The sequence below is a fragment of the Tursiops truncatus genome, chromosome 9, assembly GCF_011762595.2.
Source record: "Tursiops truncatus isolate mTurTru1 chromosome 9, mTurTru1.mat.Y, whole genome shotgun sequence".
Taxonomy (NCBI): domain Eukaryota; kingdom Metazoa; phylum Chordata; class Mammalia; order Artiodactyla; family Delphinidae; genus Tursiops; species Tursiops truncatus.
Window position 1 is genome coordinate 49,789,299 of NC_047042.1, and position 27,399 is coordinate 49,816,697.

General features: G+C 36.9%; 1 protein-coding gene across 2 annotated transcripts in view; it reads left to right on the forward strand.

Moving 5' to 3' along the window:
* Positions 1 to 27,399, forward strand: part of PEX1 (peroxisomal biogenesis factor 1) — a 73,619-nt gene that overhangs the window by 18,495 nt on the left and 27,725 nt on the right. For both annotated transcript variants that reach the window (XM_004310979.4, XM_073809715.1), the window contains exons 7-17: positions 7,159 to 7,282; positions 7,513 to 7,616; positions 8,519 to 8,601; positions 9,950 to 10,082; positions 14,439 to 14,535; positions 15,987 to 16,157; positions 18,016 to 18,170; positions 20,339 to 20,528; positions 20,957 to 21,123; positions 22,628 to 22,762; positions 25,801 to 25,865. In XM_004310979.4, coding sequence (XP_004311027.1) covers positions 7,159 to 7,282; positions 7,513 to 7,616; positions 8,519 to 8,601; positions 9,950 to 10,082; positions 14,439 to 14,535; positions 15,987 to 16,157; positions 18,016 to 18,170; positions 20,339 to 20,528; positions 20,957 to 21,123; positions 22,628 to 22,762; positions 25,801 to 25,865 — 1,424 coding nt within the window. The remainder of the gene's footprint in view (positions 1 to 7,158; positions 7,283 to 7,512; positions 7,617 to 8,518; positions 8,602 to 9,949; positions 10,083 to 14,438; positions 14,536 to 15,986; positions 16,158 to 18,015; positions 18,171 to 20,338; positions 20,529 to 20,956; positions 21,124 to 22,627; positions 22,763 to 25,800; positions 25,866 to 27,399) is intronic.

Here is a 27,399-nt window from a genome sequence, read left to right on the forward strand (position 1 = left end):
CTTTTTAATCCATTTTGACTTTACTTATTTTTTTGCGGTACGTGGGCCTCTCACTGTTGTGGCCTCTCCCACTGCGGAGCACAGGCTCTGGACACGCAGGCTCCGCGGCCATGGCTCACGGGCCCAGCTGCTCCACGGCATGTGGGACCTTCCCAGACTGGGGCACGAACCCGTGTCCCCTGCATCGGCAGGCGGACTCTTAACCACTGCACCACCAGGGAAGCCCCATTTTGACTTTATTTTTATGTATGGTGTTAGAGAATGTCTAGTTTAATTCTTTTATATGTAGCTGTTTAGTTTTCCCAGCACCACTTATTGAGACTGTTTTTTCTCCATTGTATATTCTTGTCTCCTTTGTCATAGGTTAATTGACCATAGGTGCATGGGTTTATTTCTGGACATTCTATCCTGTTCCATTGATCTATATTTCTGGTTTTGTGCTAGTAACATACTGTTTTGATTATTGTAGCTTTGTGTTATAGTCGGAAGTCAGGGAGCCTGATTCCTCCAGCTCCGTTTTTCTTTCTCAGGATTGCTTTGTCTATTTGGGGTCTTCTGTGTTTCCATAAAAATTTAAATATTTTTTGTTCTACTTCTGTGAAAAATGCCGTTGGTAATTTAATAGGGATTGCATTGAATCTGTATATTGCCTTGGGTAGTATAGTCATTTTGACAATATTGACTCTTCCAGTCCAAGAACATGGTATATCTTTCCATCTGGTTGTGTCATCTTTGATTTCCTTCATCAGTGTCTTATAGTTTTCAGAACAGAGGTCTTTTGTCTCCTTACGTATGTGTATTCCTATGGTAAATGGGATTGTTTCCTTAATTTCTCCTTCTGATCTTTTGTTTTTAGTGTATATAAATAAGAGATTTGTGTGTATTAATTTTGTATCCTACAACTTTACCAAATTCATTGGTGAGTTCTAGTAGTTTTCTGGTAGCCTCTTTAGGATTTTCTATGTATAGTATCATGTCTTCTGCAACAGTTTTACTTCTTTTCCAATTTGGATTCCTTTTCTTTTTCTTTTCTGATTGCCATGGCTAGGACTTTCAGAACTATGTTTAAAAAAAAAAATGGCTAGACTGGGCATCCTTGTCTTGTTCCTGATCTTAGAGGAAATTGCTTTCAGCTTTTCACCATTGATGACGATGTTAGCTGTGGGTTTGTCATATATAGCTTTTATTATTTTGAGGTAGGTTCCCTCTGTGCCCACTTTCTGGAGAGTTTTTATCATACATGGGTGTTGAATTTTGTCAAAAGCTTTTTTGCATCCATTGAGATGATCATATGTTTTTTATTTTTCAGTTTGTTAATGTGGTCTGTCACACTAATTGATTTGTGGATATTGAAAAATCCTTACATCCCTGAGATAAATCCCACTTGATCATGGTGTATGATCTTTTTAATGTATTGTTGAATTCAGTTTGCTAGTGTTTTGTAGAGGACTATTGCATCTGTGTTCATCAGTGATATTAACCTGAAATTTTATTTTTTTGTGATATCTTTGGTTTTGGTATGAGGGTGATGGTGGCCTCATAGAATGAGTTTGGGAATGTTCCTTCCTCTGCAACCTTTTGGAATAGTTTCAGAAGGATAAGTGTTAACTCTTTTCTAAATGTTTGATAGAATTTGCCTGTGAAGCCATCTGGTCCTCACCTTTTGTTTGTTGGAAGTTTTAAAATCACAGTTTAAATTTCAGTGCTTGTGGTTGGTCTGTTCATATTTTCTGTTTCTTCCTGGTTCAGTCTTAGAAGATTGTACCTGTCTAAGAATTTGTCCATTTCTTCTAGGTTGTGCATTTTATTGGTGTATAGTTGCTTGTAGTAGTCTCTTACGATCCTTTGTATTGCTGTGGTGTCCATTGTAACTTTTTTTTATTTCTAATTTTATTGATTTGAGCCCTCCTTTTTTTTCTTGATGAGTCTGACTAAAGATTTATCATTTTTGTTTATCTTTTCAAAGAACCAGTTTTAGTTTCATTGATCTTTTCTGTTGTTTTCTTTGTCTCTATTTCACTTACTTCTGCTCTGCTCTTTATGGTTTTTTTCCTTCTACTGACTTTGGGTTTTGTTTGTTGTTCTTTCTCTAGCTGCTTTAGGTGTCACGTTAGGTAGTTTGAGATTTTTCTTGTTTCCAAGGTAGGATTGTATTGCCATAAACTTCCCTCTTAGAACTGCTTTTGCTGCGTCCCATAGGTTTTGGATTGTCATGCTTTTTTTTTTTCACTTGTCTCTAGGTATTTTTTGATTTCCTCTGATTTTTTTTCAGTGATCCATTGGTTGTTTAGTAGCATATTGTTTAGCCTCTATGTGTTTGTGTTTTTGTACAGTTATTTTCTTGTAGTGAACTTCTAATCTCATAGCATTGTGGTGGAAAAGATGCTTGATATGATTTCAATTTTCTTAAATTTACTGAGCCTTGCTTTGTGTCCCAGCATGTGCTCAATCCTGGAGAATGTTCCATGTGCACTTGAAAAGATTGTGTATTCTGCTGCTTTTGGATGGAAGGTCTATAAATATCAATTAAGTCCATCTGGTCTAATGTGGCATTTAAGGCCTGTGTTTCCTTATTGATTTTGTGTCTGGATGATCTGTCCATTGATGAAAGTGGGTTGTTAAAGTTCCTCACTCTTATTGTGGTACTGTCGATTTCTCCTTTTATGGCTATTATTATTTGCCGTATGTATTGAGGTGCTTCTGTGTTGGGTGCATATATAATTACAATTGTTATATCTTCTTCTTGGATTGATCCCTTGATCATTAATGTAGTGTCCTTCTTTGTCTCTTGTAACATTCTTTATTTTAACGTCTATTTTGTCTGATATGAGTATTACTACTCCAGCTTTCTTTTGATTTCCATTTGCATGGAATGCCTTTTTCCATCCCCTCACTTTCAGTCTGTGTGTCCCTAGATCTGAAGTGGGTCTCTTGTAGACAGCATATATACAGGTCTTGTATTTGTATCCATTCAGCCTGTCTGTGTCTTTTGGTTGGAGCATTTAATCCATTTATCAGTACATTTAAGGTAATTGTCAATATGTATGTCCTTATTGCCATTTTGTTAATTGTTTTGGATTGTTTTTGTAGGTCTTTTTTCTTCCTTTCCTCTTTTGTTCTCGTGTGATTTGATAGCTATCTTTAGTGTTGTGTTTGGATTGCTTTTTCTTTTTTTTGTGCGTATCTATTGTAGATTTTTGGTTTGCAGTTCCCATGAGGGTTTTTTTTTGTTGTTGTTGTTGTTGTTGTTTGCGGTATGCGGGCCTCTCACTGTTGTGGCCTCTCCCGTTGCGGAGCATAGGCTCCGGATGTGCAGGCTCAGCGGCCATGGCTCATGGGCCTAACCACTCGGCAGCATGTGGGATCTTCCCGGACTGGGGCACAAACCCATGTCCCCTGCATTGTCAGGCGGACTCTCATCCACTGCACCACCAGGGAAGCCCTCCCATGAGGTTTTGATATAGCAGTGTATATATATACGAGATTGTTTTCAGTTGCTGCTCTCTTAACTTCAAATGTATTTTCAATATGTTGCATTTTTGCTCTCCTCTTCTCATGATTGCTGGTTTTGGTATCCTGTTTGTATGTGGATGATTTCCTACCTTTGCTCTATGTTTGCCTTTACCTTTGAGCTATCCTATTTATAAATTTTCTTGTTTCTAGTTGTGGCCTTTTCTTTTCCATCTAGAGAAGTTCCTTGAGCAATTGTTGTAAAGCTGATTTGGTGTTGCTGAATTCTCTAAGCTTTTGCTTGTCTGTAAAGCTTTTGATTTCTCCGTCGAATCTGAACAAGAGCCTTGCTAGGTAGAATGTTCTTGGTTGTACGTTTTTCCCTTTCATCATTTTAAATATATTGTGCCACTGCCTTCTGGCCTACAGAGTTTCTGCTGAAAAATCAGCTGATAACCTTATGAGGATGCCCTTGTATGTTATTTGTTGCTTTCCCCTTGTTGCTTTTAATATTTTCTCTTTGTCTTTAAATTTTGTCAATTTGATTAACATGTGTCTCGCTGTGTTCCTGCTTGGGTTTATTCTGCCTGGGACTCTCTGTGCTTTGTGGACTTGAGTGAGTGTTTCCTTTCCCATTAGTTAAGGAAGTTTTCAGCTATTATCTCTTCAAATATTTTCTCAGGCCCTTTCTCTCTTCTCCTTCTGGGACCCCTATAATGTGAATGTTGGTGCTTTTAATGTTGTCCCAGAGGTCCCTTAGACTGTCCTCATTTCTCTTCATTCTTTTTTCTTTATTCTGCTCCGTGGCAGTGATTTCCTCCAATCTGTCTTCCAGCTCACTTGTTCATTCTTTTGCCTCATTTATTCTGCTATTGATTCTTTCCAGTGTATTTTTCATTTCAGTTATTGTATCGTACATCTATTTGTTTTTTCAAGCTTCTAGCTCTTTGTTAATCATTTCTTGTACCCTCTCAGTCTGTGCCTCTATTCTTTTTTCGAGTTTTTGGATCTTCTTTACTATTATTACTCTGAATTCTTTTTCAGGTATATTGCCTATCTCCACTTCACTTAGTTGTTCTTCTGGGGTTTTATCTTTTCCCTTTGTCTGGAACAGATTTCTCTGCTGTGTCATATTTTCTAATGTTCTGTGTTTGTGGTCTCTGTTCTCAGGCTACAGGATTGTACTTCTTCTTGTTTCTGGTGTCTGCCCCCTGCTGGGTGAGGTTGGTCCAGGGGCTTCTGCAGGCTTCCTGGTGGGAGGGACTAGTGCTTGCCCCCTGGTGGGTGGAGCTGGATTTTGTGCCTCTAGTGGGCAGGGCTGTGTCAAGAGGTGTGTTTAGAGATGGCTGTGGGCTCAGGAAGACTTTAGGCAGCCTCTCTGCGCATGGGTGGGGCTGTGTTCCCACCCTGTTGGTTGTTTGGCCTGAGGCGTCCCAGCAGTGGAGCCTGCAGGCTGTTGGGTGAGGCCAGGTCTCAGTGCCAAAAGGTGACCTCTGGGAGAGCTCATGCCATGAATATTCCCTGGGGCCTCTGCCACCAGTGTCCTTGCCCCCACAGTGAGCCACAGCCAACCCCCCACCTCCCCAGGAAACTCTCTAAGACCCGCAGGTGGGTCTGGCCCAGGTTCCCATGGCGTCACTGTTTTGCTCTGGGTCCCAGTGCATGTGAAACCTTGTGTGCACCCTCCAAGAGTAGAGTCTCTGTTTCCCCCAGTCCTGTGGAGCTCCTGCACTTAAGCCCCACTGGCCTTCAAAGCCAAGTACTCTGGTGGCTCCTCCTCCCAATGCCAGACCCCCAGGCTGGGCAGCCTGACATGGGGCTCTGAACTCTCACTCCTGTGGGAGTGATATATAATTATTTCCAGTCTGCAATATAATTATTTTCCAGTTTGTGGCTCACCTACCCGGCGGGTATGGGACTTGAGTATATTGCAAAAGCACTCCTCCTACCATCTCGTTGTGGCTTCTTTATCTTTGGGTATAGAATATCTTTTTTGGTAGGTTATAGTCTTTTCTGTAGATGGTTATATAACAGTTGTGATTTGGGTGTTTCCTTGAGAGGAAGGTGAGCTCAAGTTCTTCTGCTCCACCATCTTGTCTCTGTCTAGTTGCTCAGTATCTTTTTTAAAAATATGTGAAGGAAATTTAACATTGTCTTGATAACTGCAGGATTTTCAAAGTCAGATATTTTGCTTTCTATATATATTACCTTGATATTCTTAAGAAATCTTTAAACATGTAGACCATATTATAAAAGTCTTTGGAACAGGGAACTTCCATGGCTCTTGACTTTTTTTAAGTTTTCTTTTTTAAGTTTACAGGAGCTCTGCTTTTACCTCGGTTATTGATCTTGGTGGTTTTTTTTTTTCAAAATTTAGGTCTTATGTACAAAAATAATTAGCCACTGCTCATTGTTTTTTTGTTTTTTTCTGGTGTCAGGAATGGAATATTACTACCGAATTTCTTTCCTGTCCTGAGTTGCATACTTTAGCGGAAGCTTTATGACCTTGGAAGGTCTCTCTCGGCTGATCATATCACTTAGGACTTAAGGATGTTTGATTCTAGAGGAACTATGAGTTGCTTTCTGATCCTAAAAGTCTTGATTTTAAATAGTTTTCATTTTCATTTTATGACTTCCTTTAGGTCTTTAATCCCATTGCACAATAATATTCAAAGAAGTAACTGACTATTTCTGTGATTTTTAAGAATGGGAAAATGATGCCTTTTCTTAGCTTAGGTTGCTTTTGGTGGTAAACATATTCTCAACTGAGCTTAATCAGTGGATCTAAGCTTGACTCTGAATAAAGAGAGATAACAGAAATGGACCAGTTGAGAAATGGTAGAATAGAGGTTTATTTTCCTAGGCAGATATTATCTTTCATTTATGAATTTTTGTTATTCCCTTTTTAATTTCAAATAGATTTTTAAAACAATGTTAATCTAAAAGCATCAAAAATTAGCAGTGTTTTTCTCAGAATTTCTTAATACCTTTTGAACAATTTATTAACACTCTACTTGTTGAGTACATCGGCCATATTAACAGAAAAAAAAAAGTGACACTAACATATAAAAAGTTTATTTTTCTCATGCGCAAAGAAGTTTGGAGGAGCTCAACGGGGTTAAACCATGTAACCAAGGATCTAGGCTCCTTTGGTCTTTTTCTTCTGCCGTCTTTAGCCTTTGCCTCTCCTCCTCTTAGATGCAAGACGTTTGCAGTAGTAATAGGTATCACGTCTGCATTCTTGGCAGCAGAAGGAAAGGCACAAAGCAGAATTCTTCTCCTTGCAAGGTTTCTCTACCTTTTAATTAGGAAGAGAAGGCTTTCCCATGGATTGCTGATTGTAAAGCATTGGCCAGAGTGCAGCCAGATGCATGCACACACAGTTCCAAGCTGGGAGTAGAGGAGTTTGCTCTCCCTCTGTAGTTTGCTCTACAGTAGAGGGAGGCAAGGGAGAATGGGGCTGGAATGGTTATCAAGTGAGCTAGATTATGGTGTGTGTATCACTGGGCATAGAGAAAAGGAGCATTTAAAACTTTGCCACTTGTGTAAATGTTTCTTCAGGCTGTGCTGTACTCGTACTGTAATGTCAAATGCCAAATCTGTGCCTATGAACATCATTTATTGGCAAGATAAGGTGTTAAAATAAGAATGTTAAGGTTAAGTTCATGTATTAGAATATCATTACTGTTCTTTCCTTTCCTCTGGCAGCTTAAAGACATAAGTGAAGAAGACATAAAAACTGTGTTCTATTCATGGCTACAGCAGTCTACTACTACCACACTTCCTCTGATAGTATCAGAGGAAGAATATATTAAGTTGGAAATGAAAGATGGTGAGTATATTTTATTTGTTATTTCAATATTTTTTCTATTAAAGAAGTCAGAAAAATTTCATTGTTTTTCCAACTTGTGATATGTATGAACAGGAAACCTAATAATGATAATTAAACAGTAGATATTACGTATCAAAGAATGCCTCTGTTTAAATTTAAATAAATTTAAATTTTAAATTATTTCATCTCAGCTTTAGTACTAACTACATTTATTACCTTCCTTTTAATAGGGTTGAAGGAGTTTTCTCTGAATATAGTTCATTCTTGGGAAAAGGAAAAAGAAGAAACTCTTTTTCTGTTGAGTACCAATCTGCTACAGAAGATGACAATACAAGTAATGACATACTATTGAATATTTAATGAAATAATATTTTCACATGTGATTGATTCTAAAGTATGAATTTACCTGTTACATTGCATCCTAAAGTGTATTAGAAACTTGAATGGTAAGAGTAAGGAATAACTTGACTTAAAATATTTTATTCTATAATCTCTTTAACTTATCTAAACAAATTGTTGATTTATCCTAAATTTGAAATTGATGCCTCCACACAATTAAGTTTTAAGAATAGAATTGATCGTGTTAACTGGCAAGTGGATCATGATTTTAAAATCTTTTAGTACTGAAATAAATGAAAACTTAGCTTAGGGGTTTAATTTTTTTAATTCATATTTTTATTTGCAGTTTTGCTGCACAACCCATGTTGTTTTGTCAGTTCTTTATTTCTCAACTCTTCACAAATATTATCAGATCACTTCTCTTCCAGAAATATTTTTAAAGTGCTCCTTTTAGAATATTGTGTTTTGGTTAGGATATTCACTCTTATCCTTAATAAATTAAAGATTCTCTAGTCATTTAGAATTTCGGTGGTTTGAAATTAGACATTATTTGTCTACTTTTGAAATATAATTTAAGGAATACCATTCAGAGAAGATACAAATGTGAGATTGTGAAAAGAAATAAATGTGACAGAAATCAAAATTGCAAATAAAGATATATCTGTAAACTGTATTAAGAAGATGACATTCTTTACTGCTTGTTAACTGTAAATATTTATATTTCTTGGATGAGTAAATTATTATTGTTAGGGCTATTTTAGGTTATAATCTTGCGTGTACAATATATCTTTTCTCTCTGGTGTAACAGAATCAGCAATTCAGTTTCCTGGGACCCAAGAAAAACAGGCAAAAGGCATAACTTTGAAATGTAAAATTGATTTTTCCTTGCTACTATAGGTCCTTCTGGATCCTATGGTAAAAGAAGAAAACAGTGAGGAGATTGACTTTATTCTTCCTTTTTTAAAGCTGAACTGCTTGGGGTAAGAAGTTATGGCCAAACTACCATGTTTAGACACATTTGACATTATCTTTTCCAGGGCTTTTATGTGTAAATGTTAAATTAGATGTTATTATCATTGAGTAGTCTTACTAATGCAGTAGTAAATATTTTTTTCAAGGATTGTTTCTGTTTTCACACCTGGCTTAGTAATTTGCCTTCTCTTCTTAGATAACTAAAAGTCTGAAACTTATTAGAAATTTTACTTTGAGAGTTGATTTGTGAAAAGAGAGCCAACTAGATATGACCTGGATCATACATGCTTGAATAAAACAATAATCCTTTAAAATTAATAAATTAATTTTAAAAGTTAAATCCAAAAACATTAGTTGAATGTTTAAAAATATTTCAAATTAAGTTATTCGTTCACTATCTTATTGAGGTACTGATTGGGGTTATTAGTGTTTTCCTCAACTTTAAGACAAACAAACCTGAAAAGAACCTCCTCAATTTCTTTAGCTCTTAATACAATATAATCTCACATAAACATTACTTCTTAGAATTCTTCACAGAGGCCTTTAGTAGATATAGTAGTAGTGATTTGATTTCCTGCAATAGTATAGTCTATAAATATTTTAGTAAAAGGATTAAACTATAAAGTAACAATGCTTAAATGTGGCATAATATTCAAGTATAAAGTAAAATCTCTTCAGTTCAGACTAATTTTAGGAATTTATGATATTTATTTTCAGAAATAAACTGGCAGTCAGAGTCAGGAAGTAGGTCAAAGTTCATATTTATATAATCTACAGATTGAAACTGGATTTCAAAAATGACATTTAAGAGGAAATAAGTCTTCAATTATGCTAACACTTTAAAAACACCCATTTATGATAATGTTGGATGACAAACCAGAAATCATTTTCAGGGGGATATTTGTATGCATTAAGACAAATTCCTTAAGGAGTCCTATTAGGACAAAACTTTTAGTTACTGCACATGTTTGAAAGTAATAAAAATAGTTTTAAAATCTGTGACTCAGATTTGGCATTAATTCATTTTACTTTCAAGTAAGAGATCATTTTTAAGATTTTACTTTTTTTTTTTTTTTGGCTGTACGTGGGCCTCTCACTGATGTGGCCTCTCCCGTTGCGGAGCACAGGCTCCAGATGCGCAGGCCTAGCGGCCATGGCTCACGGGCCTATCCTGTCCGCGGCATGTGGGATCTTCCCAGACCGGGGCACGAACCCATGTCCCCTGCATCGGCGGAGCTCAAGATTTTACTCTTTTTATTAACTCATTAAGTAGCCTGGGAAGAAAAGTTTCAGAATTTTTTATAGCTAGATTTTACCCTGTTTCAGTGTTTTATCATGCAATTTACATGTTTGCAGAGGAGTGAACTCCTTAGGCGTCTCCTCCATGGAGCACATCACTCATAGCCTCCTAGGACGCCCTTTGTCTCGGCAGCTGATGGCCCTTGTGGCAGGACTTAGAAACGGAGCCCTTTTACTCACGGGAGGAAAGGTATGTGGTTAAAATGTGCTCGTTTTCACTAATTAGCAATTTTTAATTCTTCTCTTTGGGTTTTGATAATCTATTATATAGGGTTGTTGATACCAGATATGGAAAGCATTCATTCATTCACTAAGTTTTTTGAGTGCCTGCTGTTAGATATTGGGAACGTGGTGATGAATAAGGTGATGGTCTCCCTGCACTTTTTCTATATCAATTGATATGATTGTATGAATTTTCTTTTTTAGGATGTTGGTAGGGTGTTAATAAGGTTGATTGATTTTCAAATGTTCAACCAGCCTTGCAAAACTGTAATAAATCCCACTTGGTCGTGGTCTATTATTCTTTCCATAATATCTTATGGAAAAACCCAAACGAACTTTTTGGCCAACCCACACATTGCTGGGTTCTGTTTGCTAATATTCTGTTGAGGATTTTTGCATGTAAGTTCATGAGCAATATTAGCCTATAGTTTTCTGTTTTTGTACTGCATTTGTCTGGATTTGCTCTCAGGGTAATACTGGCCTCGTAAAGTAAGTTGAAAAGTATTCCCTCCTGTTCTGTTTTTTGGAAGAGATTGTATAAAATTGATGTTAATTCTTTAAAATGTTTTGTAACATCTCCACTGAAACCATCTGGGCCTAGAGATTTCTTTATAAATTCATTATAAATTCAAAGTCCTTAATTGTCTGTTTCATTTTGGCAGGCATTTGGTAGTTTGTAGTTTTTGAGGAACTGGTCAAGTATTTGAGCATAAAGTTGTTTGTAGCATTCTCTTACTGTGCTGGTAATAGATGCAGAATCTGTTGTGATGTCCCATTTCCTGTTATTGGTGATTTGTATCTTCTCTTGTTTTAATCTTTGTCAGTCTTGCGAGAGCTTCCCTGCCCTTTTAAGGGGCTTACGGTTTTATTCTCTACCAATGCAGTATTTTTTCCAGGGCTACAGTGTGGTCTTTGTGAGTCTTCGTGCTTTTTTTCAATTCAAAATTATAAGGCTTTTTCATTTCTATTCACTTTTAACTCTAGTATCATAACTTTTTTTTCCTCTTACTATCCCAGTTGCTCTCTTTTGATTCTTACTTAAAATATAGCAACTACTCCAATAATCTAAGTTTTCATTTTAGGAAGCTAGAAAAAGAAGAACAAATTAAATCCTATGTAAGCAGAAGAAAAGAAATAATAAGAATTAGAGCAGAAATCAATGAATTGAAAACAGGAAATCAGTAGAGAAAATCAGTGAAACCAAAAGCTGGTTCTTTGAAAAGGTCAGTAAAATTGATAAGCCTCTATCCAGGCTAAGGAAAAAAAAAGAGGATACAAATTACTAATGTAAGAAATGAAAAAGTGGATATCAATACAGATCCCACAGACATTAAAAGGATAATAAAGTAGTAATAGTAATAAACAACTCTGTGCCTAAAAATTTGATAACCTAGATGAATAGACCAATTCCTTGAAAGACACAAGGAGTCTGCCAGAACTCACAGAAGAAGATATGGACAATATAAAAAGGCCTATATCTATTAAAGTAGTTGAATCAGTAATTAATAACTTTCCAAAACAGAAAGCACCAGGCCCAGATGGGTTCACTGGTGAATTCTACCAAACCCTCAAGGAAGAAATTATACCAATTCTCTACAGTCTCTTTCAGAGGATAGAAGCAGAGGAAATACTTCCTAACTCATTCTGTGAGGCCAGCATTACCTAATAACAAAACCAGACAGAGGCATTACAAGAAAACTACAGACTAATATCTCTCATGAACATAGATGCAAAAATCATCAACAAGAGATGAGCAAATCAAATCAACCAATATATTAAAAGAATTATATACCACAATCAAGTAGGATTTATTCCAGGTATGCAAGGCTGGTAAAATACAGCAACTACTCTACATGTTTTCTAGATGACCTGTGTCAAATTTCAAAATATATCATCGTGGTAGAATATTTATTTTGGAAAACAATATCCTACTGATTCAGAAACCAGAGTTCCTCCTTCTCACACAGAGGTAGCGTGATTAATAGAAAGAGCAAGTAGAAGACCTGAATTTGAGTCCCACCTTTGTTATATACTTACTGGCTATGACCTCAGGCAGTTTTCAGCTTCTTAACCTGCCTTTTAGGATTAACCTCACTTAAGAGAAATAATATATATGAAAGGTGCTATACAAATGTGAATTACTTTGAGTGAGAGAAAAGGCCCTCTGATTTAGCAAAAAGTGACAGGTGGGGCCTATACATCAGCACCCCTAATTTCTTTATTCTTTGGGGTCCAGTGACTTTCATTATAAATGCAATTCTGTAAACTATAATGATGGTAGTATTGTTGAATGCCTGCTAAATTTCAGACTTTGCACAATAAGCTTGGCTGTTTTTTCCAGTTCACAGTAATGAAAAGCAAAATGTTACAGCTGGTACAGGGGTGTTAAAGCTAGACAAAGCAACAATGGTAAGAAATAGTAGTAGATTGGACTTCCCTGGTGGCACAGTGGTTAAGAATCCACCTGCCAATGCAGGGGACACGGGTTCGAGCCCTAGTCCAGGAAGATCCCACATGCCACAGAGCAACTAAGCCTGTGCACCACAACTACTGAGTCTGCGCTCTAGAGCCCGTGAGCCACAACTACTAAGCCCACATTGCACAACTACTGAAGCCTGCATGCCTAGAGCCCCTGCTTTGCAACAAGAGAAGCCACCACAGTGGGAAGCCTATGCACCACAATGAAGAGTAGCCCCTCCTTGCTGCAACTAGAGAAAGCCCACACGCAGCAACGAAGACCCAACGCAGCCAAAAATAAATAAATTTATTAGAGGGAAAAAAAGGAAAGAAATAGTAGTAGATTGAGGGAGGAAACCTATATTAAAAGAATTATAGGGCTTCCCTAGTGGCGCAGTGGTTGAGAGTCCACCTGCCGATGCAGGGGACACGGGTTCATGCTCCAGTCTGGGAAGATCCCACATGCCGCGGAGCGGCTGTGCCCGTGAGCCATGGCCGCTGTGCCTGCGTGTCCGGAGCCTCTGCTCCACAAAGGGAGAGGCCACAACAGTGAGAGGCCCGTATACCGCAAAAAAAAAAAAAAAAAAAAAGAATTATAAAAACCTAACAGTAGCAGACATAGAGAATGGACTTGAGGACATGGGGAGGGGGAAGGGTAAGCTGGAACCAAGTGAGAGAGCGTCATGGACATATATACACTACCAAATGTAAAATAAATAGCTAGTGGGAAGCAGCCGCATAGCACAGGGAGATCAGCTCGGTGTTTTGTGACCACCTAGAGGGGTGGGATAGGGAGGGTGTAAGGGAGGGAGATGCAAGAGGGAAGAGATATGGGGATATATGTATACATATAGCTGATTCACTTTGTTAAAAAGCAGAAACTAACACAGCATTGTAAAGCAATTATACTCCAATAAAGATGCTATAAAAAATAAAATGAACACAGAATCCAAAAAAAAACCTAACAGTGTTCAGTCTTCTAAGGGGCACTTATAGCAATGTTTAGCTAAATATATATACCTTTTGATGTAGTAATTACACTTCTAGAAATTTATTCTGAAGGTATAATCTGACAAATAAGTAAACATATATGTATGGATATTTATTTTAGCTTTACTTATAATAGTTAAAAAGTGGGAGTAGCATAAAATATACAGCAGGAAGGGTTTTGATAAACACATTATGGTCCAGTACATCCTCACAGTGGTATTGTACTAGGGAGCTGATGCAGCTCTATATCTGTTGATAAAGAGGACAATGATTTATTATAAACCCTTAGGAATACTGTAATCCCATGTTCTTAAATTTACATAAAATGTGTGTGGAGTGTCTGGAAGGATGATACAGCAAAACAGTTAACAGTAATTCTGTGATGTGGGACGATTACAGATTTTTTTAAATTTTTTTATTTATTTATTTTTTGTGTGGTACGCGGGCCTCTCACTGCTGTGGCCTCTTCTGCTGCGGAGCACAGGCTCCGGACGCGCAGGCTCAGCGGCCACGGCTCACGGGCCCAGCCACTCCGCGTCATGTGGGATCTTCCTTGACCAGGGCACAAACCCATGTCCCCTGCATTGGCAGGAGGACTCTCAACCACTGCGCCACCAGGGAAGCCCCTATTACAGATTTTTTTTTTACCTTTCTCTACTAAGTATTTACAATTATTTCGTATTTTTTAAATGTTATTTTATAATCAGGGATGTGGATTTTCTTTTTTTCCCCAGCCGTATTGAGATGTAATTGTTATATAACATTGTGTAGTATATACTTGATTGATGAGGCTGAATCTTGGCGGTTATCACAGTGACAGAGGCTATTTCTGTGACTGAATATATTGAGAGTTCTAATTTAAGCAATTATTTTCTAGGGGAGTGGAAAATCAACTTTAGCGAAGGCAGTCTGTAAAGAAGCATTTAACTTATTGGATGCCCATGTGGAAATAGTTGACTGTAAAGCTTTACGAGGTATGAATATGGTAATACTCTACATAAATCTTTTTTCTGGTAGAAAGAAATGTTACTATTTAATGCTGGTAATCTAATAAATACAAATACCTAATCTTTAACTTTTCTGTTGGTCATTTAGTCATTAAAATTACTTAGAAATTTTAAATCTGGCTTTCGAATGTTTTTAGTGTTTCTAATAAAAATTTTAAAACTCTCCATATTTGATGGAGGCCTTTTTTTTTTTCCTAGCCAAAACTCTTTGTAGACTATATTCCTGAAAATTCCAACTTACACCACTCTGAGAAAGTTAGTATCTAGAATATACTCTAATGGGTATAGATTACCTCTGACTTGCTTTGGGAAACTCGTAGGGTGGCTGCCTCAGGGGAGGGAAAGTGGGTGGCTAGGGACAGCAAAGAGGAGACTTACAGTTTATCACATACAGCTGACCCTTGAACAGTGTGAGTGTTGGGGTGCCAGCCTCTACGCAACGAAAGCTCTTTGTGTAACTTAGAGTCACAGCCCTCTGTATACGTGGTCCCTCTGTGTCCGCAGCCAGCCTTGGGTGGTACAGCACTGTGGTATTTACTGCTGGAAAAACCCACATATAAGTGGACTTGCACAGCTCAAACCCATGTTGTTCCTGGGTTAGCTGTATACTTGTACTTTTGAAAATCTTTGACATTTATATTATCTGTTCAGTTTTTTAAAAATCAGAAATATTTTACTGAGTAGTTAATTTTTCCCCCCTTGGCTACCACTACCATATAGTCCCAGCTAGTCATTATATTCTGCTTTTTAATATAGTATATGATAGGAAACTAAGAAATGGCCTTTGAAAACCCATTACTTCATATTCTATAAATGTGGTTTCAGAGACATTGTCCATCTCTTTAGAGTCTTGCTTGAAGCCTCATGTGAAAATTTTGTTTGAGAACTAAGTAACAGGAACTCTTTATATTGGTTTATGAATTGGTATGTTCTCTGTTCTTTGAAAATTAAGTTGTAATTCACCAGGATGATTGAAGCCAAATTAATGATTCAAATATAGCAATTCTAGGATCTCTAGGTGGCTACCTTTGTGTTTGATTTTATCTGACTTGTGATCCCCTGCTTTCATTTATATTTTCCCACATCCTGCTTTTATTTTACTGTTTTGTTGTAAGCCATCTGAAGTTCTCCGTGGAATGAGGCAAGGATAAATAAATACATATGTATAGAAATTATAGTAGCATATTCCTTTTTTCAGTTTTATAAAATTCAGTACTTAGTCCTTTGAGGCTGTATTATTTAAACCATGTTAGTGATTAACAGATTTTAGTGATTGGTATATATATATAACAAAATACTGTATTGATTGAATTTTCATAGTCAAATCAATATTGAGCTTTTCTAATGCTTTCAATGGCAGCCTGACCTTTCCCAGCCCTCAAATAACAATAAAACTATTTCATATCTTCTGTGTTAAGGAAAAAGGCTTGAAAACATACAGAAAGCCCTAGAGGCAGCTTTCTCAGAGGCGGTGTGGCGGCAGCCTTCTGTTGTCCTGTTGGATGACCTGGATCTCGTTGCTGGCCTGCCTGCTCTTCCAGAACACGAGCACAGTCCTGAGGCTGTGCAGAGCCGGAGGCTCGCACATGGTAACGTAACGCGTTCATTTGCTGGCTGCAGGCCCTTGTCCTTTATCAGACAGCATTTCCAGTCTTCGTAGTATATCTGCTCTCTTTAGAGAACAGGATATGTGCTATGTAATGTGTTGCTTTTGAGGCCTCTGGTAGCATTCTAATGTTGCTCTGTATTAGCAAAATCAGTAGAGTCAGAGCAGTGTGAAAATTCTACGAATTCATCATTAGTCTTTGGGGCCTTTTCATTCTCCTCCACTTATTAGAAATTGCTGAATTGTACAGATTTACTCTTTGTTCATTTGACAAATATTTCTGTGCACAGTCTATATTCTCAGAGTCTTGGAGAGGAAATAAAAGTAAACAAGTACAATGTTAGTACGGAAGACTGATAGTCATAATGATAGCTACCATGTGTTGACTGCCCTTTCGGGACTAGGGGTTGCTTTGTACTCTACATGCAGATATTCTCCTGGTTTTACAGGTGAGTAAACGGAAATTCAAAGATTATGTAATTTGTCCAGGATGACACAACTAGGAGGTAGGTAGGATATGTTCTCCTAGAAGTATGTACAGGGTGTGATAGGAGCACATACACTAAATTGAGGGTGGTATGGGAAATTATCAGGGTGTTTTAGGGGGAGTTCATAACTGAGATGAGTTTTTTTTGTTTTTTTTTTAATTTATTTTTGGCTGTGTTGGGTCTTTGTTGCTGCGCAAGGGCTTTCTCTGGTTATGGCAAGTATAACTAGAGAGTATAACAAGGGGGCTACTCCTTGTTGCAGTGCGCAGGCTTCTCATTGCAGTGGCTTCTCTCTTTGTGGAGCACAGGCTCTAGGCACATGGGCTTCAGTAGTTGCGGCACGCGGGCTCAGTAGTTGTGGTTCGCGGGTGCTAGAGCACAGGTTCAGTAAGTTGTAGCGCATGGGGCTTAGCTGCCCTGCAGCATGTGGATCTTCCCGGACCAGGGATTGAACCCATGTCCCCTGCATTGGTAGGTGGATTCTCAACCACTGCGCCACCAGGAAAGCCCCGAGATGAGTTTTGATGGAGTAGTAGAAGTTAGTATGGAACAGTTTCAGGCTAATGAAGATGCAAAGGAAGTGTGGTCCACAGGCAAAGGTACAGAGGTAGAAGAAATCACAGTATGTTAGACAATACTCCTTTGCCTAGAGCTTAGGGTTCAAGGAGAGGGTGGGACCAGGGTGGGGGTTGGAGGATTTTGCAGTCTTCTGCTGCCTCGAGGTTCTTAAGAGGTGAAATAGATAAAAAATGTAACCACAGTGGCTTGGGTTACTGTAAACTGGTGTTAATCTCACATTTGGAATCCTGTAGCATCTGCAAGACTTGTTAGTCTAGTGTTTAAGGGAATGCTGCAGATTTCTAGGTCAGGACTCGGATATATGTTATTAATGCCTGTTTCAGTTCTAACCTCATGCCAGCCAAATCTTGCAAAAGCTAGGGTAGAAAGAGATTGTTCAGGAAGTCATAGGAGTATGAGCTGTATTTTGCTTATTTAAACTTCCATATTGTGTTCTATTTTCATCCTTCTATAATATTTATTTCAGAGACCCCTTTTCATTTACTTAATAAGATCTAGATGAAGGAACCTCACCTAGGCATTGTTCTGAGTGTACAGAGTTTACAGTGCTTCCTATACCTTCATTAGATTGACTAGAGCCTGGCCAATATTAGGTCCTCAGTAGATAAACTGATGAATGAATGGAAGATTTAACTTTTAAACGGTAAAGAGGAGCCATTCCATTCATACTCCACCTTAAAGCTCAAGTTTAGGGTATTATTTTTAATGAATGTATGATTTTAAAATTTCATGCTTTTGTGTACTAAGTTTTTACACTATGTTACTTAATTCTAGCTTTGAACGATGTGGTGAAAGAGTTTATTTCCATGGGAAGTTTGGTGGCACTGATTGCTACAAGCCAGTCTCAACATTCTCTACATCCTTTACTTGTTTCTGCTCAAGGAGTTCACATATTTCAGTGTGTCCAGCATATTCAACCTCCCGACCAGGTAACATACTACTTGTGAAGATTATTGAAATATGTCCTTTTTTTTTTTTTTTTTTTTTTGGCTGTGCTGTGTGTTATGCAGGATCTTAGTTTCCCAACCAGGGATTGAACCCATGCCCCCTGCAGTGGAAGTGTGGAATCTTAACCACTGGACCGCCAGGGAATTCCCATATGTCACTTTTTATATAAATTACATATTTTTCAATTTTATTCATGATTTATGGCTTTAAAGTAATGCTTATGTTAGTGATCTTAAGGGTTCTTAAAAATCGACCTTCAGTGAATGTTTTGCTATTAGATGCACAATTTTCGTTTGTAACCATCCGAAATATTATCAGGTACTTTCCAAGGAAATGTCTTTTTATAAAACAGCATTTCTTTTTTTTTAATTATTAAGTTTTCTTTTTTTATTCCATTTAAAAAGAAACAAAAACCCTAAAAATTCTGAACTGCTTCATTTCGCATTGGTAAAATCTGTAAATACACTATGGAAATTAGAATTTTTTTTCCACTTTAGTGAGATATAATTGACAAGTAAAATTATATATATTTAAAGTGTATGACATGATGATTTGCTATACATGTACATTGTGAAATCTTTACCACAATCAAGTTAATTAACACATCCATCACCTCACATATTTACCTTTTTTTAAGCATTTCTTCTTTTAAAAATTTGACTGACTAAACTGTTTTTTTTTTTCCAGCACTAATATTCTGTACCCATTATGACTCTGGCACACATTTCCAACATGTGGGTTTTTTCCCCACACCATCAAGCAATTTTTGGACACCAACTGCGTGTCCTGCAATTCAGCTCAATTCTGACACTACCCAGAGAGAGCATCAGATTCCACAGGTTAAGGCCTCAGTTCTACAAGACAGCCCTCCACTTTAGATGCCAATGTTACCTGTGCTTCTGACTGTTGATAAGTCAGAGGTTCCTACTGTTCCTTCTTTGGGTTCAATTAATTTGCTAGAACAACTCACAGAACTTGGGAAACTAGTTTGCTCACTAGATTACCAGTTTGTTACAAAGAATATTAAAGGGTACAAATCAACAGTCAGATGAAAAGATACATAGGATGGAGTCCGAAACAAAGGAGCTTCTGTCCTTGTGGAGTTTGGGGCCTGGCCCGGTGGCACATGGAAGTGTTCTGGTTCTCCAGCCGGGAGCTCTCCAACCCCATCCTTTTAGGTTTTTATGGAAGCTTTGTTACATAGGCATGACTGATTAAAGCACTGGCCATTGTCATTGATTCAGCCTTCAGTCCCTCTCCCCTCCCTGGAAATCAGGGGGTGGGACTGAAAGTTTCAATCCTCTAGTCAAGGTTGGTTCCCCTGGCAACCAGCCCCCATACTTAGGTGCTTTCCAAAAGTCACCTCATTAACGTAAACTCAGGTGAGGCTAAAAGGGGTTTGTTATTAATGTCAAGACACCTTTATCACTCTTATCATTAGGACATTTTAAGGGTTTTAGGAGATCTGTGCCAGAAGCAAGACAAAGACCAAATATATACAAGCACATACAGCCCATCATCTCCTCAGGAGACTTCAATCCTGATGGTTTTAGTGGCAGCACGCTCAAAAAGAATGTTCTGGGACAGGCAAGCATATTTTAACTTCTTGTTTAAAATTCTAACGTCTACTCTAAATATTCAGACCCTGTGCTAATTAACTGTTATTGAAGAATAAAAATACACCTGTTATTAAGCATAACAGAATGGTAGTGGTATTGGTCATTGAATGTGTTTTTAGAATTATGTTTTATAGGAATAACAACCCTTAAAGGAACCAAAATAAAAATCTTCTTACTGGAGAAAGAGAGCAATCATTATGAATGTGATTTTTTTTTTACAACTTTATTAAGGTGTAATTGAAGACAACATACTATTTAAAGTGTACAATTTGATGAGTTTTAACATATATATATATACACACAAACACACACCATGAAACCATCACCACAATTAAAGTAGCAAACATTTCCATCCCTCCCGTATGTTTCCTACTGCTCCTTTGTATTCATTCCTCCCCCACTCCACCTGCAAGCAAACACCAATCTGCTTTCTGTCCCTGTAGATGTCAACCTGATATTTCTCAAAATACATGTACAAAAATTTGCACTTGAGTAAAACTATAAATTTGAATTTTGTGTTTTTTCTTTAGGATCAAAGATGTGAAATTCTGTATAATGTAATAAAAAATAAACTAGACTGTGATATGAACAAGTTCACTGATCTTGATCTGCAGTGTATAGCAAAAGAAACTGAAGGGTTTGTGGCTAGAGATTTTACAGTGCTTATGGATCGAGCCATACATTCTTGTCTCTCTCATCAGAGTATATCCACCAGGGAAGGTAAGTTTTACTGTTAAAACCAAAATTTGGACTCTTCTTTCCGTTGTGGAGAAGTGTAATTGTAGTAAGGTAAGAATTAAATATATCCATTTTAGTATTCAAATAAGAAGCTATTTGAGTAGAAAATTGGCATTTCCAGCTAAATTGATGGCATTTTTTTTTAATTGAGTTAAGATTGGCTAAGTGAAATCAGACGGAGAAAGACAAATAACATGATTTCACTCATATGTGGAACATAAAAAACAAAAAAATAAATGAACAAACCAAACTAAACATAAACACGTAGATACAAAGAACAGAGTGGTGGTTACTAGAGTGGAAGGGGTAAGGGAGGGGAAAATGGGTAAGAGAGGTCAACTGTATGACAGTATGTTTTGAAAATTCATATACAAATAGGACTACCAAAAGTTTTGTTTATTTTTAAACAGAATTAGTTTTAACAACATTGGACTTGCGAAAGGCTCTCCAAGGATTTATTCCTGTGTCTCTGCGAAATGTCGACCTGCATAACCCTAGGGACCTGGGCTGGGATAAGATTGGCGGATTACATGAAGTTCGGCAGATACTTGTGGACACTATCCAGTTACCAGCCAAGGTACTTAAAAAACAACCAAACCAAGCACTACCAACTGCCAGAAGAACCACTGAGTCATCCATTGGTTCTGGCTGTATATGTTGGCTTGCCCAGCTTCCGTTTGGTCCAACAAGTATTTATTATTACCAAGTAAATGTCCAGTCCTATTTTTGGCGCTCTAACAAATTTTTAAAGTATCTGATGTATTCCTTGCCTGGAAAGAAAGCTGAGGTGATATTTATAGTAAACACATTTTGATGTGAATTTCAGAGTTCTTGTGTTTTTCTTGAATCGTCCAGGTTGTACTAAAGCAAATGAACTGTCAGCTAGGGTTGAGCAGAAACAGATAGGAATAAACTGGCAGGTGGGAGAGTCATTTAGATCCACAGAGCTGATGGATTAAGCCAGATTTCTAAACTCTGGGTGCCAGTCTAGAAAGGCAGAGTTAGCAGGCAGCATAGACCAGGCAGACAGCAGGATAGAGGGGGCAGCTGTAGATTGTTCTTTAGAAGATCAAAAGTAGAATCTAGGAGGTGGTGTGTTTGAATCAGAAACCTGAGAGAAAAGGATCTTTGCATGAGATCAGGGGCCCATCCAAAGAGATAAAGAAATGGGTAAGGATCTCAGTTACATGTAAGGACCTCAGTTACAGACAGTCCTGGGAACTGTCTGGTGGGGCCTGGGAGATACTGAGTGCAGCCCAGGACTGGGGGTTAAAGCCTGTTTGGGAGAACAGGGGCGTGGGAAGTACTTGCCTGCGGATCATGACCCCAAATGCTGGGTCTGGGCACCAAACATCAGTATCCAGATACATCCCGGGCCAGGTACGTGAGGCCATCTGCGTAAGTGCTGACTTTGGGGCCTCCTTCAGATTAGAATGGAGGTCGAGATGAGGTTGAAATTGTGTCAACACGTGGGACTAAATAGGTGTACTTAATAGAGGAGACTAGGAGATTGCTGACAGTAGCCTGATGTTTGGCTCACCTGTTCAAAAAGTTTTCTTGCTGAGAAGCTGCTGATTTAGAAGATAATTTAGAAGCAGTCAGTTACTTGTTCAGCATTGAGACTCTTGGGAGATTTTACTGTCGATTATAATTACACATGCTTCTCTATTATTTATTTTCTTTCTTTGATTGAATATATTTGAATATACATAGCTGTCATAACTTGCCCCATGAACCATACAAGTGGAAGGCAGTATACTTGTTAAAAGGTTGGGTTTTATTTTCTTAATGTAGTACTATTATAATGTTTGAAAAAAAAAAAACAGGAAAAAATGGAAAGAAGTTCTGATGCATTTATATGCTTTTTATGTGGACTGTATTCCATGGTCCAATTGGGAAAAATCTGTGGTAGTTCCTTTGAGTTCGTTTATTATTCTGAGTAGGAATGTTTTTTTCTATCATTGTACTGTCATAAAGATGGCCATTGTTACCACCCAAGTACTTTTTTCTATACATTGATCTTTGGCCACTGCTTAGTCATTTGTTTTAGAGTTGAGCTCTTTGTCATATTTTTCTTTCAGTACCCAGAATTATTTGCAAACTTGCCCATACGACAAAGGACAGGAGTGCTGTTGTATGGTCCTCCTGGAACAGGAAAAACCTTACTAGCTGGAGTAATTGCACGAGAGAGTGGAATGAATTTTATTAGTGTCAAGGTATGTTTGGCATTTATCTTTTTTCTCTTCTTTTTTCTTTTTTATTTAACTGAGGGAAAATTTACATAATTAACTATTTTAAAGTGTACAGTTCAGTGGCATTTAGTGCATTCACAATGCTGTGTAGCCAGCACCTCTCTCTAGTTGCAAAACTTTTTCAGCCCATTCTCCTTCCCCCAGCCCCTGGCAACCACTAATCTGCTTTCTGTCTCTATGGATTTGTCTGTTCTAGCTATTTCATATAAAAGAAATCATGCAATATGTCACCTTTTGTGTCTGGCTTCTTTCACTTAGCATAATGTTTTCAGGGTTCATCCAAGTTGTAGCATGCCTCAGTAGTTCAGTACTTTTTATGGCGGGATGATATTCAGTCTTTTTTAAGGTGGTGTGGATATGCCACAGTTTGTTTATCCATTCATCACTGGTGGACATTTGGGTTGTTGCCATTTTTTGGCTGTTATGAATAATGCTGCTATAAACATTTGTGTATAAATTTCTGTGTGGACATATGTTTTCATTTCTCTGGAATACATATATACCCAGGAGTGTACTTTCTGGGTCATATGGTAATTCTATGTGTAAGTTTTTGAGGACCGCACCATTTTACATTCCTACCAGCAGTGTGTGAGTGAGTATACCTATTTCTCCATATCCTCGCCAACACCATTTATGTTTCTTGATAGCGGGTTAATCTCATATTTGGAAAACTAGTAGGAGCAGTGATCCATCTATTAGTTAAACTGTGTGGAAATTGAATAATGAGGCATCTCTCTTTTGTAGGGCTTACTATGTTCTTGCTTAAGGCAGATTTTCATGCATTATAAAATAGAATTACGCCTAAATAATCAGGTAAAAGAGCAAACTTGAAGGGGGAAGAAAACCTAGAAGACTAGGGGCTGGAGACCACACTAAGGCAGGAAGCTGGGGTTTTTATTTGTTGGCTATATTTCACCCTTGCTGTGTCACACCAAGTTAAATTTTTTCAGATATAGGGTGAGTATGGTCATTAAAGGACATGCTAGCAGATCATTTTGGGTACTGCTTCACACTCCACCACTGGTGTGTCATTATGGTCTGGGATGTGCTGTCTTATTTGTACAGCTTTAGCACCCCAGCAATATTTGTTTGCCAAAGAGTGATTACATTTCAAGGCAAAGTAATCATATGCAGATTTCCCCCCACCATCCGGAAGTAGAGTGTTTCTATGAAACATTACTGTAAACTGAAATGGTAGAAAACAAAGAAGCAATTGGACACATCTTGCTAATGGATGAACAAAATAAATCGAGATAAAGCACAGATGCTCCCAGCACAGTTCAAAACTATGATGGCTTGATGCTGCGTGTAGTTCCCTAGAAAGAAGCTTGGTGGCGCCACTGTTGCCGCTGGGGTATGTTCTGCCTCTCCAGCAGCTCACAGCGGGACAAACACTGAATGCTTTTCGCTTTTCACCCTTTTTCATAAACGTGAACATTTTCTTTGGATTTCTTTGTTAGCGAAAACAGTTACTAATGTAGGTCTTTAATAAAAGTGAAGTAGTGTAAAGCAAACTTCAAAAAGTGAGGGAAACCTGTATTGTAAACTTATTCAAAATTGATTTATAATCTGAAACCCAGTTTATTAATTTGCAGTTGGGTTATGCCTACCCTTTTTTTTATCACATGAGATTTTCTGAGCTGGTTATGTGGGTACCCTGGCATTGATGGAGAGCTATAACTTTTAAATTTTCCTATCTTCTTTTTTTGGAATTTGGAATAACTATGACCATATTCTTCTTTTTTACTTGTCACTAGAATGTAGTTTTACTTTTTTTTTTTTACATATAGTTTTCAAGATTAACACTTGCAAATATTGTTGTATTTTAGATTGTTCCATTAGGGAGGACATCTTATCTCTTCCCTTTAGTAAATCTTCAAATCTCAATTGGGATGAGTTCTCAATGCACAGGTTTTGGTAGAGAGTTGAGGCTGTGTAGGTCTGGGTGGATCCCAGGAGGCATGTATCAAAGACAGCCCTTTCACTGACACCAGTTTGTTGCCTTTTTCCTAATATTTTGCCTTAGTTGTTTCTTGTTCCATCCTCTGTAGTTCCCTGACTGTACTGAGAAAATATAATCAAATATTAGTATATTAATAGCTATCTAGACGGCTGAGTATTAGAAATTCTTTATTTTGGTCACATATCCTGATCACTTTTTGGTCTTTTTAAGGTAATGATTTTTCATTGGAGATCACTTTAGGGCCTATTCAGTTTTTTAAAATATCCCAATTTAAGGAAAGACTGTCCTCATTATTGATATTGTTATATGTAGTAAAGTTTGTTTTGAAAGTTTCCTCAGTTGACTTTTAGAAAAAACGATATATTCTTCAACTTCTGAGCAAATAAATTGGTTTCAGTTACTGAAGATGCTAATTAAAGTAATTCATGTCACATTACATATTTTTTGGAGTCTCCAAAGATTTGAGATAAATGGAACATTTTCCCTTTTTAAACCATTCATTACCTTACTAAACAAATAATTATTCAGTACTTATTATGTAGCAGGCACTGTTTTTGGCACTGGAGATTCAGTAATGAACAAAACTGCCTTTTCGGAGCTTATATTCTACTAGTGGAGGGAGGGAGACAATAAACAGACACATTCAATGTATAATATACTGTCAGGTGGTGGTAGGTACTAGGTAGGAAAACAGTCAAGGGATGGAGGTGTAAAGTAACTGGAGTGAGTCATAGATGGGTTTGTCAGACAAGGCCTTTCTGAGGATGTGGCATTTTGTCAGAGATCTAAATAAAATGAAGCAATGAGCCATGAGACTATCTGGGGACAAATGTTCTAAGCAAAGGAAACACCAAGTATAGAACTTGTGGTATGATATTTAGTCCAGCCGCATTAATTTTTTAAATGTAGTTCAGAGAAATCCATTAATTATATTAAAATTTTTCTATTATTGCATTTAGACTTAGCCATGAACAAAAAGTATATTTTGTTTTTAGATAGTTTTGAATGAATTCTAATTTAATTTTATTTTACCTAATAGGGACCAGAGTTACTCAGCAAATATATTGGAGCAAGTGAACAAGCTGTACGGGATATTTTTATTAGGTTAGTTACCAGTGAATGTTTTTTTAAAGTAACTGACTCTGTGGTTATTTATCAGTCAATGCTTTTTGGTCTTCAGTTGTTTTTATGAAAAACTGATGTTTGAAACCTGTGATTTATGTGGGTTATTAATAAACTGAAGAACAAAAATTCACTGTTTTACCAAATACCACTTAAATATAAAACATTTTTGATATTAAGTTTTGGAAATTATTTGGTTTTATATTTACAATAGAAATATTTCTGAAATGCTGAAAGTGGAATCATAAGTGGTTATTCAAGGATTCTCAAAGTATATGAAGCACATAATTACCCCAATTTATCTCTTTTATAAATTAAGATTCCATGTGGTCAATGTAATTAAAATAGAGTATAATTATTACTGCATTTATATAAAAATACATATGAATACAGAAGCTAATATTTAAGAGAGAAAAAATTACTTAAATGAGATGGGATTACAGGAAGCTTCTAAATGAAAGAGCTACTTTGTTCCATTCCACTAAAATTTTATTATAAAATATGCAATTAGGAGAATATATATAATGTACATATATATTTTAAAGAATAATAAAATGAACTCTTGTATTGCTACCACCCAATTTAAGAAAAGAATATTACCAGAAAAGCCTATTACAGGTAAAGACAGCCAACCACATATTGACAAAAGGTTCAATTTACCAGAAATATATTACAATTATAAAATTATTTGTATCTAATACTGTAACTTCAAAATATTTAAGGCAAAAATTTATAGAACTCCAAGGAGAAATTGACAGATCCACCTTCATAGTAGAAGATTTTAACACAGTTCTCAGTAATTAGTGAAAAAATAGTTTAAAAAGTAAAAATTTAGAAGATTTAAACAACATATTCAGCAAGGTTGATGTAAGCATATTTAGAACATGTACCCAAGAATTGGAGAATACACTCTTTTCAGGCACACCTGGAACATTTTTGAAAATTGGCCATATGTCAGGCCATACATAGTGATTGCAATGTTTCAAAGAAATAATATCATAGAGACTCCATTTTCTGAAAACACAAGTTAAAATAATCAAGAAAAGGATAAGCCCCCCCATACATTTAGATATTTTTTAAAAACTAAATAAATCATAAGTGAAAGAAGAGATCTAATGGAAAATAATGAGCACTAATAAGGAAAATGCTGTTTATTAAAATTGTGAGATACTGCAAAACTTATTTCAAGGAAAATATAGCTTTTAATTTTTAGAAAAGAAAAAAGACTGAAAGTTAATCACTAGGTATCCATCTCATGAAATTAGAAAAAGACAGATATAAATGAAAATAAAGAGGGAAATAATAAAGAACAGAAATTAGTGAAATAGAAAACAATTCAGTAGAGAAGTTCACAAACCCAAATATGTTTTGTAAACCTGATACAGTTGATCTCCAGCAAGACTGATCAAGAAGAAAGCAAGCATGAATAAACAACATTAGGGATAAAGGGGAGGAAGCAAGACTAAAGATATACCAGAAATGTAAAAGATAATAAGGGAATATTGTGAAATAATAT